The 17500-nt window shown below is 32.9% G+C and overlaps 1 protein-coding gene across 1 annotated transcript in view; it reads right to left on the bottom strand.

The window, feature by feature from the left end:
- The window catches only part of LOC133647050 (F-box and leucine-rich repeat protein 13-like), a 60142-nt gene that overhangs the window by 11037 nt on the left and 31605 nt on the right, over nucleotides 1–17500 (bottom strand). The window contains 4 exon segments of the mRNA XM_062043107.1: nucleotides 3399–3497; nucleotides 3753–3882; nucleotides 6159–6259; nucleotides 11358–11410. Coding sequence (XP_061899091.1) covers nucleotides 3399–3497; nucleotides 3753–3882; nucleotides 6159–6259; nucleotides 11358–11410 — 383 coding nt within the window.

Genomic DNA, 17500 nt, shown 5'->3' with positions numbered 1-17500 from the left:
GCAATTCATTTGAAACTCGATTATTTTTTACACCCCTTTTATACAGTAATATAGAATGTTTTGTAATGTATACATATACATATAAATATATATATATATATATATATACATAATATATATACGTATATTTTTGGATACATTTTTGATTTTTTTAATCAATTAGGAATCGTTACAAATAAGAATCTCAATTCATTTTTGAAAATCAATTTTTATTTTACATCCCTAATATTCAGTAATATTGAATGATTTGTTATATATACATATATATATATATATATACACAATATATATATATAAGTATATATATATATTTTTTAGATCGATTTTAAAAAATTTTAATCGATTAAGAATCGTGACAAATAATCGCAATTACTTCGAAAATCGATTTTTTTGACACCCCTAATATACAGTAATATAGAATAATTTTTTATATATATATATATATACTGTATATATATATATATATATATATATATATATATTATATTCTTAATTGATTAAAATAATTAAAAATCCATCCAAAATATATATACATACATTATATATATATATATATATATATATATATATATATATATATATATATATATATATATATATATATATATATATATATATATATTACATTACAAATCATTCTATATTATTGTATATTAGTGGTGTAGAATTTTTTTTTTCCCGAATGACCCGAATGCAGCTGTTAGGCTCCAGCGACCCCAAAAAGGGACAAGCGGTAGAAAATGGATAGATGGAATTGCAATATTTTTTAAATAATTGTTAATCAATTTAAAAAAAATCAAAAATCGATCTTTAAAAAAATTAAATATATACATATATATATATATATATATATATATATATATATATATATATATATATATATATATATATATATATATATATATATATATATATATATATATATATATATATATATATATATATAAATAAAAAATCGATCTAAAAGAAAAAATTATATATATATATATATATTTTTTTTTAGATCTTTTTTTTTTTTTTTTAAATTGATTAACAATTATTTTAAAAAGTATTGCAATTCATTCGGTAAAAAAAAAAATTCTACACCACTAATATACAGTAATATAGAATGATTTGTATTATATACATATATATATATATAATGTATGTATATATATTTTAGATGGATTTTTTATTACTTCAATCAATTAAGAATCGTTACAAAAAAGAATCGCAATATATATATATATATATATATATTAAAAAATCAAAAATCGATCTAAAAAAAAAAATATATATATATATATATTTATTTTTTTTTAAAATCAAAAATCGATCTAAAAAAAAAAATATATATATATATATTTTTTTAGATCGATTTTTGATTTTTTTTAAATTGATTAATAATTATTTTTAAAAGTATAGCAATTCATTCGGGAAAAAAAAAATTCTACACCACTAATATACAGTAATATAGAATAATTTGTAATATATATATATATATATATAATTATAGATCTATAATTATATATATATATATATATAATTATAGATATATAATTATAGATATATAATTATGTATATATATATATACTACAAATCATTCTATATTATTGTATATTAGTGGTGTAGAATTTTTTTTTCCCCGAATAACCCGAATGCAGCTGTTAGGCTCCAGCGACCCCAAAAAGGGACAAGCGGTAGAAAATGGATAGATGGAATTGCAATATTTTTCAAATAATTGTTAATCAATTTAAAAAAAAACAAAAATCGATCTTAAAAAAAATTAAATATATACATATATATATATATATATATATATATATATATAAAAAATCAAAAATCGATCTAAAAGAAAAAATTATATATATATATATATATATTTTTTTAGATCTATTTATTTATTTTTTTTAAATTGATTAACAATTATTTAAAAAACTATTGCAATTCATTCGGTAAAAAAAAAAATTCTACACCACTAATATACAGTAATATAGAATGATTTGTATTATATACATATATATATATATATATATAATGTATGTATATATATTTTAGATGGATTTTTTATTACTTCGATCAATTAAGAATTGTTACAAAAAAGAATCGCAAAATATATATATATAAAAAAATCAAAAATTGATCTAAAAAAAAATATATATATATATATATATATATAGATATATATATATTTAAAAATCAAAAATCGATCTAAAAATATATATATATATATATTTTTTTTTTTTAGATCGATTTTGGATTTTTTAAAAATTGATTAATAATTATTTTTAAAAGTATAGCAATTCATTCGGGAAAAAAAAAATTCTACACCACTAATATACAGTAATATAGAATGATTTTTAATATATACATATATAAATATATAAAGTATATATATATATTTTAGATGGATTTTTTATTATTTTAATCAATTAAGAATCGTTACAAATAAAGAATCGCAATTCATTCGAAAATCGATTTTTTTTTCTACACCCCTAATATACAGTATAGACTTATAGACTAATATACAGTAAAATAGACTAATATACAGTAATATGGACTAATATACAGTAAAATAGACTAATATACAGTAATATAGACTAATATACAGTAATATAGACTAATATACAGTAATATAGAATAATATACAGTAATATGGACTAATATACAGTAATATAGACTAATATACAGTAATATGGAGTAATATACAGTAATATAGACTAATATACAGTAATATAGACTAATATACAGTAATATGGACTAATATACAGTAATATAGACTAATATACAGTAATATAGACTAATATAGAGTAATATAGACTAATATACAGTAATATAGACTAATATACAGTAATATGGACTAATATACAGTAATATAGACTAATATACAGTAATATAGACTAATATACAGTAATATGGACTAATATAGAGTAATATAGACTAATATACAGTAATATAGACTAATATACAGTAATATGGACTAATATACAGTAATATAGACTAATATACAGTAATATGGACTAATATACAGTAATATAGACTAATATACAGTAATATAGACTAATATACAGTAATATAGACTAATATACAGTAATATAGACTAATATAGAGTAATATAGACTAATATACAGTAATTTAGACCAATATACAGTAATATGGACTAATATACAGTAGTATAGACTAATATACAGTAATATGGACTAATATACAGTAATATGGACTAATATAGAGTAATATAGACTAATATACAGTAATATAGACTAATATAGAGTCATATACAGTAATATAGAATAATATACAGTAATATGGACTAATATAGAGTAATATAGAATGATTAGTAAACATTTACGAGACCATGGGCCTCAGAAGATCCACAGCCATGGCTATGGTCCACATGGCGACCCTTCAAGGAGACTCACGGAGACGCAGTTATCGGACAGCTGGTCCAAGTCGTTGATCACGATCTCTTTGAGGAAGGAGCACGCCTTGGAGATGAAGCTGAAGCCAGTCACGCTCACCTACAGGGGCCAAGATGGAGGACAGGAATGTGAGTCATCCCGTTTGCTCCTCACACTTTCCCATAAATGAAAACATACATCTGGAAGCAACATGGCCCCGCCCCCTCCTTGTTGTTGTGAGCACATGGTGGGTCGGCCTGGGGGCTTACTCAGACCCTCCCTCCCTCCCTCCATCCTCCCTTCTTTTCAGATCCCAGCTCACTTTTTGAGTGCGGCCAGAAACAAGTTGGAGCGTTTGGATTTCAGACGACTGACCTGGGTGCAGCCGGACAGGTCCAGGTGGATCAGATTGTGACAGCCTCTCCCCACGCTCAGGTACTGGAAGCCTTTGTCCGTCAGCTTGTAGCAGTAGGCCACGCTCAGGTACTGGAGGTTGACGCAGTTTCTGTCGGGGAAAAAGAGTGGTTATGGAAGGGCGGTGGGCTGCATGAGTGCCCCGGGGTAGCTGCGGTTCAGTGGGACAAAACATGAATACCAACATGTCTGAAGCAGACAGGTATTACAAAATCTCCAATGAGATTGGAGATTTTTTTTTTACGAAGTCCAGCTTTGGCGTAAGAAATTGTTTTTTTTATGGGCGTTTAACAAGAGAACAGCAATTTGTTAACATGCTAATATAATATAATAATGTACATGGAACGAGGGAATATTCTTTTTTTATGCATTCTTAGTTGTCTGTGGAACGCTCTCCCTGACCACCTGAGGGCACCACAGACTGTGGATGCTTTTAAAAAAGGCTTAAAAACCCTTCATGGAACTAGGGAATATTCTTTTTTTATGCATTCTTAGTTGTCTGTGGAACGCTCTCCCTGACCACCTGAGGGCACCACAGACCGTGGATGCTTTTAAAAAAGGCTTAAAAACCCTTCTTTAAATTAAATTATTTTTTTTAAAAAAGCCTTTTTTTTTAGATATATGCATACTAGTTTGAGCTATTTGGCTGTTCTAGTTTTAATTTTTTTAAATTATCTTTAAAAAAATAATAATTTTTTAATACACTGTAGCACTTTGATCCTTTTCGGATATGTTTACATTAATGTTTATTTTCATTTCTTGTTTCTTTTGCTTTTTATTATTATTATTATTAGAATTGTTTTTGTTATTCATTCTTGAATGGCTTTTTTGTTGTTGTTTTTTCAAAATTTGTTGTTTTTGTTTTGTCTACATATTCGAAATAAACATGAATGAAATGAAATGGTTACTCAATGTAAAGTGCTTTTTACAAATAAAATCTATTATTATTATTATTATTATTATTGTTAAATAAATAAATACATAAAAAGTCAAAGGAGGCTCTCTATTTTGCCCACAAAACTCTCTAATTAACAATCCAAAACCTGCCAACAACACTCTTTATACATATTGTGCCCTGAATATTCAGCAAATATTAGCGATGTTGTTATTACGAGCGCTAACGCAGACCAACAATTTTTTAGCGGCGGATTGGTAGCACGCAGCTGAGTAGCCCTCTGCTGCTTTACCGTGAGCGTCATCGCGTCTCGGCTCGTCGGAAGTTATCCTTGATCATAAAATCATGCCTCTCTGGATATTAGGAGGATTTAGCCATGAATCTAGAAGTTGTTCATCTGTGACATTCAATGGAGACCAACCGAAGACAGTGTCTGCAGGGAGACTTTTCCTTGTTAACCCTTTGTGTGCATCATGATTAATTATTCATATAAACAGGAAGACAGTGTTTCCCATAAACTGCCGAGATACCTGTGGCGGTGGGGGCGTGGCTATGGGCGTGGTCACCATGACACCATCGAGTAATTTGCATAATTCACTACAATGATATGATTTTCTCTAAAAAGGCTCAAAAAATGTATACTTACTAATTAATAATAACAGTTTTGTTTTAAACGTCCACCCATCCATTTTACAATATAACTACAACACTTTATGTACATATTTATATACAGATTTGAACAACACGTTATTCACTGAAATATATTTATTAATTGTGGTTCTTACAAAAAATATATCTTATAAAAATATAAAAGCTAAAATGTCTCTTAAAGCGCTGCCCCTTTAAATAGTGCATACTAAGTAATTTAACTTTAGCCTACTACTACAACCGTATTTTTTACCAGCAACATAAAGTGAAACCCCTTTTAGTCTTCTCCATCCAGCTACGAACTATGGGAGACCGGGCTTTCTGCTCCGCCGCTCCCAGTCTGTGGAACGCTCTCCCTGACCACCTGAGGGCACCACAGAATGTGAATGCTTTTTTTTTTAAAAAAAAGCCTTTTTATATATGTATGCATACTAGTTCTAGCTATTAGGCATCTGTTTTTTTATTATCTTTTTATTATTATTATTTTTTTTTCAATACACTGTAGCACTTTGAGGTTGTTTGCTCAATGTAAAGTGCTTTTTTTTACAAATAAAATCTATTATTATTATTATTATTATCTTACAATTGCGTGCTCCAACTTTGTGTTGGTTTGGGAAAGGAGAGAATATTTGCATCATCATGCCGGCTTTGGCGTTCACGCTCTATTCAGCGCGCCACATCTGTTCCCCTAAATCTTGGCCGTGTCGCTCTCACACGTGAAAGCACCAGAGCTGGGCTGCACGTTTGGAAAAAGCGCACCAAAGAAGGGTGATTCTGGGAAGTGGAGGGCAAGGCTCCAGGAGGGGATGATGATGATTGTTTACCTGGAGAGTTCCTTGAGGCTGAGGTCCGTCAGGAGAGTGCTGGAGATGTTCATGTAGAGCAGGCAGTTGCAGCCCTCCACGATGGACTGGATCATGGCGTCCTGCCAGGGACGACACATTTCATACACAGCTGTGACCACGTCTGTGGAGGCGGGATCTCAACATCAAAACAACGGCCGTTATTGTGTGAACGCTCCGAAACATTCACACATGCTTTTCTGCACCAACATTCATCTATTTATTCAACTTAGCATTCTTCTTCTACAGATTTTGGCGCGCTCTACCTTCCACATTTTTCACTTGATTCAAAGCGTTCCAACTTCAAACTGTTCAGCCTGTTCAGGAATCGCAGGCTTTCACTTGACAAATTCCAAAAATTCCCAGATTTCCCAGAATTCCAGGTTTTCCGGGACATTTTTTCCTATTCAAAATGAATTGGCCATTTTTCAGATTCTCACCATTTCCACATTTTACAACCTATTCAAACCATTCCACCTTCAACACATTCCGCCATCCTGGAAATTAAAACTATAATTTTTCCTAGTTCAAAAAAATTCCAGGATTTTCCAGAATTCCTGTTTTCCAAAGCTCTATTTCCACCCTTTTTTCTGGCGACTACTCCTTACACATTTTTCAACCCACTTCAACCGTTCCAACGTCAAAACATTCCTCTTAATCAGGACAAAAAAGAAAGTTGTTTTTTTAACTGGAAAAATTCCCGAAATTCCAGGAATTCCGTAATACCATTTCTCAATTCAACAGGTTACTATTTCAACATTTCTCCACTAATTTGGAACATTTCATCACCAACCATTTGAAGTCATTCAGACCATTCAAGTTTTCTACCATTTTCAAAAAAATTCCCGCTTTTCCTGAAATTACCAAATTTTTCTGAAATTCCCATTGAAATGAATGGGACATTCTTCAAAGTTCCACAACTCCCACATTTTCCATCTGATTCAAAGCGTTCCAACTTCAAACTGTTCAGCCTGTTCAGGAATCGTGGGCTTTCCCTTGACAAATTCCCAGATTTCCCAGAATTCCAGGTTTTCCGGGACATTTTTCCCATTCAAAATGAATTGGCCATTTTTCAGACTCTCACCATTTCCACATTTTTCAACCTATTCAAACCATTCCACCTTCAACACATTCCGCCATCCTGGAAATTCAAACTATCATTTTTCCTAGTTCAAAAAAATTCCAGGATTTTCCAGAATTCCTGTTTTCCAAAGCTCTATTTCCACCCTTTTTTCTGGCGACTACTCCTTCCACATTTTTCAACCCACTTCAACCGTTCCACCATCAAAACATTCCTCTTAATCAGGACAAAAAACAAAGTTGTTTTTTGAACTGGAAAAATTCCCGAAATTCCAGGAATTCCGTAATACCATTTCTCAATTCAACAGGTTACTACTTCAACATTTCTCCACTAATTTGGAACATTTCATCACCAACCATTTGAACTCATTCAGACCATTCAAGTTTTCTACCATTTTCAAGAAAATTCCAGCTTTTCCTGAAATTACCACATTTTTCTGAAATTCCCATCGAAATGAATGGGACATTCTTCAAAGTTCCACAACTCCCACATTTTCCATCTGATTCAAAGCGTTCCAACTTCAAACTGTTCAGCCTGTTCAGGAATTGCAGGCTTTCGCTTGACTAATTCCCAGATTTCCCAGAATTCCAGGTTTTCTGGGACATTTTTTCCCATTCAAAATGAATTGGCCATTTTTTAGACTCTCACCATTTCCACATTTTTCAACCTATTCAAACCATTCCACCTTCAACACATTCCACTATTCCGGAAATTCAAACTAACTTTTTTCCAAGTTCAAAAAAATTCCAGGATTTTCCAGAATTCCTGCTTTTCCATAGCCCTATTTCCACACTTTTTTCTGGCGACTACTCCTTCCACATTTTTCAACCCACTTCAACCGTTCCACCGTCCAAACATTCCTCTTAATCAGGACAAAAAACAAAGTTGTTTTTTGAACTGGAAAAATTCCCGAAATTCCAGGAATTCCGTAATACCATTTTTTAATTCAACATGTTACTACTTCAACATTTCTCCACTAATTTGAAACATTTCATCACCAATCATTTGAACTCATTCAGACCATTCAAGTTTTCTGCCACTTTCACGAAAATTCCCGCTTTTCCTGAAATTACCAAATTTTTCAGAAATTCCCATTGAAATGAATGGGACATTCTTCAAAGTTCCACAACTCCCACATTTTCCATCTGATTCAAAGCGTTCCAACTTCAAACTGTTCAGCCTGTTCGGGAATCGCAGGCTTTCACTTGACAAATTCCAAAAATTCCCAGATTTCCTAGAATTCCAGGTTTTCCGGGACATTTTTCCCATTCAAAATGAATTGGCAATTTTTCAAACTTTCACCATTTCCACATTTTTCAACTTATTCAAATCATTCCACCTTCAACACATTCCACTATTCCGGAAATTCAAACTATCATTTTTCCAAGTTAAAAAAAATTCCAGGATTTTCCAGAATTCCTGCTTTTCCATCGCCCTATTTCCACCCTTTTTTCTGGCGACCACTCCTTCCACATTTTTCAACCCACTTCAACCGTTTCACCGTCAAAACATTCCTCTTAATCAGGACAAAAAACAAAGTTGTTTTTTGAACTGGAAAAATTCCCGAAATTCCAGGAATTCCGTTATACCATTTCTCAATTCAACAGGTTACTACTTCAACATTTCTCCACTAATTTGGAACATTTCATCACCAACCATTTGAACTAATTCAGACAATTCAAGTTTTCTACCATTTTCAAAAAAAATTCCCGCTTTTCCTGAAATTACCAAATTTTTCTGAAATTCCCATTGAAGTGAATGGGACATTCTTCAAAGTTCCACAACTCCCACATTTTCCATCTGATTCAAAGCATTCCAACTTCAAACTGTTCAGCCTGTTCGGGAATCGCAGGCTTTCACTTGACAAATTCCAAAAATTCCCAGATTTCCCAGAATTCCAGGTTTTCCGGGACATTTTTCCCATTCAAAATGAATTGGCCATTTTTCAGATTCTCACCATTTCCACATTTTTCAACCTATTCAAACCATTCCACCTTCAACACATTCCGCCATCCTGAAAATTCAAACTATCATTTTTCCTAGTTCAAAAAAATTCCAGGATTTTCCAGAATTCCTGTTTTCCAAAGCTCTATTTCCACCCTTTTTTCTGGCCACTACTCCTTCCACATTTTTCAACGCATTTCAACCGTTCCACCGTCAAAACATTCCTCTTAATCAGGACAAAAAACAAAGTTGTTTTTTGAACTGGAAAAATTCCCGGTTTTCCCAACATTCCAGGAATTCCGTAATACCATTTCTCAATTCAACATGTTACTACTTCAACATTTCTCCACTGATTTGAAAAATTTCAACACCAACCATTTCAACTCATTTAAAACATTGAAGTTTTTTTTTACAACTTTTAAAGAAATTCCCGCTTTTCCCGAAATTCCCAATTTTTTCTCAAATTCCCATAGAAATGAATGGGACATTCTTCAAAGTTCCACAACTCCCACATTTTTCATCTGATTCAAACTGTTCCAACTTCAAAATATTCAGCCTGTTCAGGAATTGTGTGCTCTACTTCAACAATTCTAATAAAAATTCCCGGATTTCCCATAATTATTATTAATTTTTTATTTTTATTTTTTTCATTTTCCCCATTCAAAATAAATTGGCCATTTTTCAAACTTCCACGATTCCCACATTCTTCAACCAATTCAAACCATTCCACCTTCAACACATTCAACTCATCCTGGACATTTAAACTACCATTTTTCCACATTCAACAAATTTCCAGGAATTCAAGTTTTTTGGTAACCTATTTCCCCCCCTTAAGTTCCACTACTCTTTTCACATTTTTCAAAGCATTTCAACCGTTCCACCGTGAAAATATTCCTCTTAATCAGGACAAAAAATTCCCGGTTTTCCCGAAATGCCAGGAATTCCGTAATACAATTCAACATGTTACTACTTCAACATTTCTCCACCGATTTGAAAAATTTCAACACCAACCATTTCAACTCATTCAGACCATTCAAGTTTTTTTTTACCATTTTCAAAAAAATTCCCACTTTTCCCGGGATATTTATGAAATTCCCATTGAAATGAGTAGGACATTCTTCAAAATTCCACAACTCCCACATTTTCCATCTAATTCAAACCGTTCCAACTTCAAAATATACAGCATGTTCAGGAATTGTGTGATCTCCTTCAACAATTCAAAACATTTCCTGAATTTCCAGTTTTTAGGGACATTTTCCCCATTCAAAATGAATTGGCCATTTTTCAAACTTCCACCATTTCCACATTTTTTAACCGATTCAAACCATTCCACCTTCAACATATTCCACTCATCCTGCACATTCAAACTTATATTTTTCCAAGTAAAAAAAAAAAATTCCAGGAATTCCTGGAATTCCTGTTTTTTCAAACCCTTTTTTAACCCTTTTTTCTGTCAACTACTCCTCCCACATTTTTCAACCCACATCGACCGTTCCACCGTCAAAACATTCCTCTTAATCAGGACAAAAAACAAAGGTTTTCCCGAAATTCCAGGAACTACGTAATACCATTTCTCAATTAAAAATGTTACTGCTTCAAATTTTCTCGACAGATTTGAACAATTCCAACATCAACCATTTCAACTCATTCAGAACATTCAAGTTGTTGTTTTTTTTAGCATTTTCTAAAAAAAAATCCCTCTTTTCCCAAAAATTACCAAATTTCCATGAAATTCCTATTGAAATGAGTGGGACATTTTTCAAAGTTCCACAACTTCCACATTTTGTATCCGATTCAAACCGTTCCAACTTCAAAATGTTCAGCCTGTTCATGAATTATGTGCTCTCCTTCAATAATTAAAAAAAAAAAATTCCTGGATTTCCAGGATTTTCCCATAGAAATGAATGGGACATTTTTCCAAGTTGCACAATTCCCACATTTTTCAACCTATTCAAACCATTCCAACATCAACACATTCCACTCATCCTGGACATTCAAACTAACACTTTCCCAAGTTCCAAACCAAATTCCGGTTTTCCTGGAAATTCAAACTCTTCAACATTCAAACTCTTCTTATATTCATACTACATTCTGTCAGCATTTCAGTTCAACTTCAGCATTGCAACATTCATCGAGTTCAACGGTGTTTTACTTACAGTGATATTAAAGCACTCTGACACGTTGAGCTCTTGGAGATTTCTGCATTCGCCTGCAACAAAAAGGCCAGGCTAGTTAGTAAACAACTGTGCTAGCGTCTTTGGCTACAGCAAAACAACGGGGACACACTCAAACTGGGTTAGACCTCCTTCGTTTCCCAAGAATACGGTTTCGTTTTTTTACCAGCAAGAAATCAGGTGTGGTAAGAACCTGACCCTGGACTGTCGGCAGGTATCAGATATACCTGCTCCGCCGCTCCCAGTCTGTGGAACGCTCTCCCTGACCACCTGAGGGCACCACAGACTGTGGATGCTTTTAAAAAAGGCTTAAAAACCCTTCTTTTTAAAAAAAAACTTTTTTTAGATGTATGCATACTAGTTATATCCCAGTCTGCAGAACGCTCTCCCTGACCACCTGAGGGCACCACAGACTGTGGATGCTTTTAAAAAAGGCTTAAAAACCCTTCTTTTAAAAAAAGCCTTTTTTTTAGATGTATGCATACTAGTTATATCCCAGTCTGTGGAACGCTCTCCCTGACCACCTGAGGGCACCACAGACTGTGGATGCTTTTAAAAAAGGCTTAAAAACCCTTCTTTTTAAAAAAGCCTTTTTTTTAGATATATGCATACTAGTTATAGCTATTTGGCTGTTCTAGTTTTTATTTTTATTTATTTATTTATTATCTTTTTATTATTATTATTATTATTTTTAATACACTGTAGCACTTTGAGATTGTTTACTCAATACAAAGTGCTTTTTACAAATGTTGGAAAAGGCTGTTTTGAAGTTGAAGCGGTAACTGTTTTTGGCGACACCTGATGCAGTAAATAGAATGATGCGGACACTTTTTTTACTGGATACTGTCTAATATGCTTCTGCCTTGGAGACTTTGTATCTGTAATATAATGACTTGTTTATACTGGCAAATGTGTTAGACTGCAATTTTGTTCAATGAAGGACACCCATTGCCCATGTCTAGCTTGTGCGCTATAGTGCGCTGAGCTGCTGCGTAGCTGCCGGCTCCGAGTAGCTTATAAGCCTACCATGTTTACTTTTTGCAAACCGGTCCGTGGTGCAAAATAGGTTGGGGACCACAAGGAATTATTTTTACATTTTGAAACAAATAATGATAAAATGACTCCATTAATGCGCCTTATATATGAATAAAGATCAAAAATAGAGCATTCATTGGCAGTACGCCTTCTAATCCGGTGCGCCCTATGGTCCGGAAAATACGGTAAGTCTGCGTACAGCAAAGGTATGGAGCCACGCCCCTTGACTGATCAGTTTGTTAAAAAAAGGGTTGAGTAAACGCTCCTGTGAGTCATGTTTTCTTCTTTCCAGCACATTTTAGACAATTGTACGTGTCAACTCTGTGAAGAGTTTGGGGAAAGGCCCTCTTCTCATCTAATATGACAGATTTACTACAGAGGATTGACATGACACTCATAACTCTTACAGAAAATCCCCTCAGGCGAGGAGGAGTGGAATATGTTGAAGGTGGAATGGTTTGAATCGGTTTAAATGTGGAAATGGTGGAAGTTTGAAAAATGGAATGTTCATTTTGAATGGGGAAAATGTCCCTAAAAACTGGGAATTTGAGGGAATCCGGGAAATGTTTTAGAATTGTTGAAGGAGAGCACATCATTCATGAGCAGGCTGAATATTTTGAAGTTGGAACGGTTTGAATTGGTTGAAAAATGTAGGAGTTGTGGAATTTTGAAAAATGTCCCATTCATTTTAATGGGAATTTCATACAAAATTGGGAATTCTGGAAAAACAGGGAATCTTTTTGCAAATGGTAAAACGTACATGTTCTGAATGAGTTGAAATGGTTGGTTTTGGAATTTTTCAAAACGGTCGAGAAATGTTGAAATAGTAACATTTTAATTGAGAAATGGTATTACGGAATTCCTGGAATTTCGGGAAAACCGGGAACTTTTCCAGTTCAAAAAACAACTTTGTTTTTTGTCCTGATTAAGAAGAATGTTTTGACGGTGGAACGCTTGAAGTGGGTTAAAAAATGTGGGAGGAGTAGTCTACAGAAAAAAGTGTCAAAAAAGGGTTTTGAAAAAACGGGAATTACTGGAAGAAAATTTAACTTGGAAAAATGATGGAATGGTGCAATATGTCGAAGGTGGAATGGTTTGAATCGGTTAAAAAATGTGGAAATGGTGGAAGTTTGAAAAGGGCCGATTCATTTTGAATGGGGAAAACGTCCCTAAAAACTGGGAATTCTTGGAAATTTGGGAATTTCGAGAAAAGCTGGAATTTGTTTTGAAAATGCTAAAACGTGAATGTTCTGAATGAGTTGAAATGGTTGGTGTTGGAATTTTTCGAATCGTTTGAGAAATGTTGAAGTAGTAACATTTTTAATTGAGAAATTGCATCACGGTATTCCTGGAATTTCGGGAAAACCGGGAATTTTTCCAGTTCAAAAAACAACTTTTTAGTCTACCGAAAAAAGGGTTAAAAAAAAAACGGGTTTGAAAAAAAGTGAATTACTGGAAAAAAAAATTGAACTTGGAAAAATGATAGTTTGAATGTCCAAGATGGTGGAATATGTTGAAGGTGGAATGGTTGGAATCGGTTGAAAAATGTGAAAATGGTGAAAGTTGGAAAACGTCCCTAAAAACTGGGAATTTTTGGAAATCTGGGAAGTTTTTAAGAATTGTTGGAGAGCACACAATTCCTGAACAGGCTGAATATTTTGAAGTTGGAACGGTTAGAATCAGATAGAAAATGTAGGAGTTTAAAAAAACGTGAATTACTGGAAATTTGGGAAAAATGATAGTTTGAATGTCCAGAATGATGGAATATGTTGAAGGTGGAATGGTTTGAATCGGTTTAAATGTGGAATTGGTGGAAGTTTGAAAAATTGAAAATTCATTTTGAATGGGGAAAATGTCCTTAAAAACTGGGAATATTTGGGAATTTCGAGAAAAGCTGGATTTTTTTTTGTTGTTGAAAATGCTAAAACATGTGAATGTTCTGAGTGAGTTGAAATGGTTGGTGTTGGAATTTTTCAAATCGGTTGAGAAATGTAGAAGTAGTAACATTTTCAATTGAGAAATGGCATATTCCTGGAATTTCGGGAAAACCGGGAATTTTTCCAGTTCAAAAAACAATTTTTTAGTCTACCGAAAAAAGGGTTTGAAAAAACAGGAATTACTGGAAATGTTTTTGAACTTGGAAAAATGATAGTTTGAATGTCCAGAATGGTGGAATATGTTGAAGGTGGAATGGTTGGAATTGGTTTAAATGTGGAAATGGTGGAAGTTTGAAAAATAGCCAATTCATTGTGAATGGGGAAAATGTCCCTAAAAACTGGGAATTTTTGTTTGAAAATGCTAAAACATGTGAATGTTCTGAATGAGTTGAAATGGTTGGTGTTGGAATTGTTCAAATCGGTCGAGAAATGTTGAAGTAGTGACATTTTTAACTGATAAATGGCATTATGGTATTCCTGGAATTTCGGGAAAACCGGGAATTTTTCCAGTTAAAAAAACAACTTTTTAGTCTACCGCAAAAAGGGCCATAAAAGGATTTGAAAAAACGGGAATTACTGGAAAATGTTTGAACTTGGAAAAATGATAGTTTGAATGTCCAGGATGGTGGAATATTTTGAAGGTGGAATTGTTGGAATTGGTTTAAATGTGGATGTTTGAAAAATGGAAAATTCATTTTGAAATGTCCCTAAAAACTGGGAATTCTTGGAAATTTGGGAATTTCGAGAAAATCTGAATTTTTTTTTGAAAATGCTAAAACATTTTGAATGTTCTGAATGAGTTGAAATGGTTGGTGTTGGAATTTTTCTAATCGGTCGAGAAATGTTGAAGTAGTAACATTTTTAATTAAGAAATGGCATTACGGAATTTCCCGGAATTTCGGGAAAACCGGGAATTTTTCCAGTTAAAAAAAACAACTTTTTAGTCTACCGAAAAAAGGGCCATCAAAAGGGTTTGAAAAAACGGGAATTACTGGAAAATGTTTTGAACTTGGAAGAATGATAGTTTGAATGTCCAGGATGGTGGAATATGTTGAAGGTGGAATGGTTGGAATTGGTTTAAATGTGGAAGTTTGAAAAATGGAAAATTCATTTTGAAATGTCCCTAAAAACTGGGAATTCTTGGAAATTTGGGAATTTCGGGAAAATCAGAATTTTTTTTTGAAAATGCTAAAACATTTTGAATGTTCTGAATGAGTTGAAATGGTTGGTGTTGGAATTTTTCTAATCGGTCAAGAAATGTTGAAGTAGTAACATTTTTAATTGAGAAATGGCAATATGGTATTCCTGGAATTTCGGGAAAAACGGGAATTTTTCCAGTTAAAAAAAACAACTTTTTAGTCTACCGAAAAAAGGGCCATAAAAGGGTTTGAAAAAACGGGAATTACTGGAAAATGTTTGAACTTGGAAGAATGATAGCTTGAATGTCCAGGATGGTGGAATATGTTGAAGGTGGAATGGTTGGAATTGGTTTAAATGTGGAAGTTTGAAAAATGGAAAATTCATTTTGAAATGTCCCTAAAAACTGGGAATTCTTGGAAATTTGGGAATTTCGGGAAAAGCTGGAATTTTTTTTGAAAATGCTCAAACATTTTGAATGTTCTGAATGAGTTGAAATGGTTGGTGTTGGAATTTTTCTAATCGGTCGAGAAATGTTGAAGTAGTAACATTTTTAATTGAGAAATGGCAATATGGTATTCCTGGAATTTCGGGAAAAACGGGAATTTTTCCAGTTAAAAAAAACAACTTTTTAGTCTACCGAAAAAAGGGCCATAAAAGGGTTTGAAAAAACGGGAATTACTGGAAAATGTTTGAACTTGGAAGAATGATAGTTTGAATGTCCAGGATGGTGGAATATGTTGAAGGTGGAATGGTTGGAATCGGTTTAAATGTGGAAGTTTGAAAAATGGAAAATTCATTTTGAAATGTCCCTAAAAACTGGGAATTCTTGGAAATTTGGGAATTTCGGGAAAATCTGATTTTTTTTTTGAAAATGCTAAAACATTTTGAATGTTCTGAACGAGTTGAAATGGTTGGTGTTGGAATTTTTCTAATCGGTCGAGAAATGTTGAAGTAGTAACATTTTTAACTGAGAAATGGCATTATGGTATTCCTGGAATTTCGGGAAAACTGGGAATTTTTCCAGTTAAAAAAAAGTACTTTTTAGTCTACCGAAAAAAGGGCCATAAAAGGGTTTGAAAAAACGGGAATTACTGAAAATGTTTTTGAACTTGGAAAAATGATAGTTTGAATGTCCAGAATGGTGGAATATGTTGAAGGTGGAATGGTTGGAATCGGTTGAAATGTGGAAATGGTGGAAGTTGGAAAAATGGAAAATTAATCTTGAAATATCCCTAAAAACTAGGAATTCTTGGAAATTTGGGAATTTCGGGAAAAGCTGGAATTTTTTTGGAAAATGCTAAAACATTTTGAATGTTCTGAATGAGTTGAAATGGTTGGTGTTGGAATTGTTCAAATCGGTCGAGAAATGTTGAAGTAGCGACATTTTTAATTAAGAAATGGCATTACGGAATTTCCTGGGATTTCGGGAAAACCGGGAATTTTTCCAGTTAAAAAAAACAACTTTTTAGTCTACCGAAAAAAGGGCCATTAAAGGGTTTGAAAAAACGGGAATTACTGGAAAATGTTTTGAACTTGGAAAAATGATAGTTTGAATGTCCAGGATGGTGGAATATGTTGAAGGTGGAATGGTTGGAATTGGTTTAAATGTGGAAGTTTGAAAAATGGAAAATTCATTTTGAAATGTCCCTAAAAACTGGGAATTCTTGGAAATTTGGGAATTTCGAGAAAAGCTGGAATTTTTTTTTAAAATGCTAAAACATTTTGAATGAGTTGAAATGGTTGGGGTTGGAATTGTTCAAATCGGTCGAGAAATGTTGAAGTAGTGACATTTTTAATTGAGAAATGGCATTACGGAATTCCTGGAATTTCGGGAAAACCTTGGTTTTTTTGTCCTGATTAAGAGTGTTTTGACGGTGGAACGGTTGAAGTGGGTTGAAAAATGTGGGGAAAGAGTAGTCAACAGAAAAAAGGGTAAAAAAAGGGTTTGAAAAACGGGAATTACTGGAAATTTTTTTGAACTCCTTTAAGTTTCAGCTTTGCAACCAGGATGAG

This window comes from Entelurus aequoreus, linkage group LG03 (genome assembly GCF_033978785.1).
Source record: "Entelurus aequoreus isolate RoL-2023_Sb linkage group LG03, RoL_Eaeq_v1.1, whole genome shotgun sequence".
Classification (NCBI taxonomy): Eukaryota; Metazoa; Chordata; class Actinopteri; order Syngnathiformes; family Syngnathidae; genus Entelurus; species Entelurus aequoreus.
The sequence above is the reverse complement of the archived record's forward strand: the minus strand, read 5'-3'. Positions and strand labels throughout refer to the sequence as shown.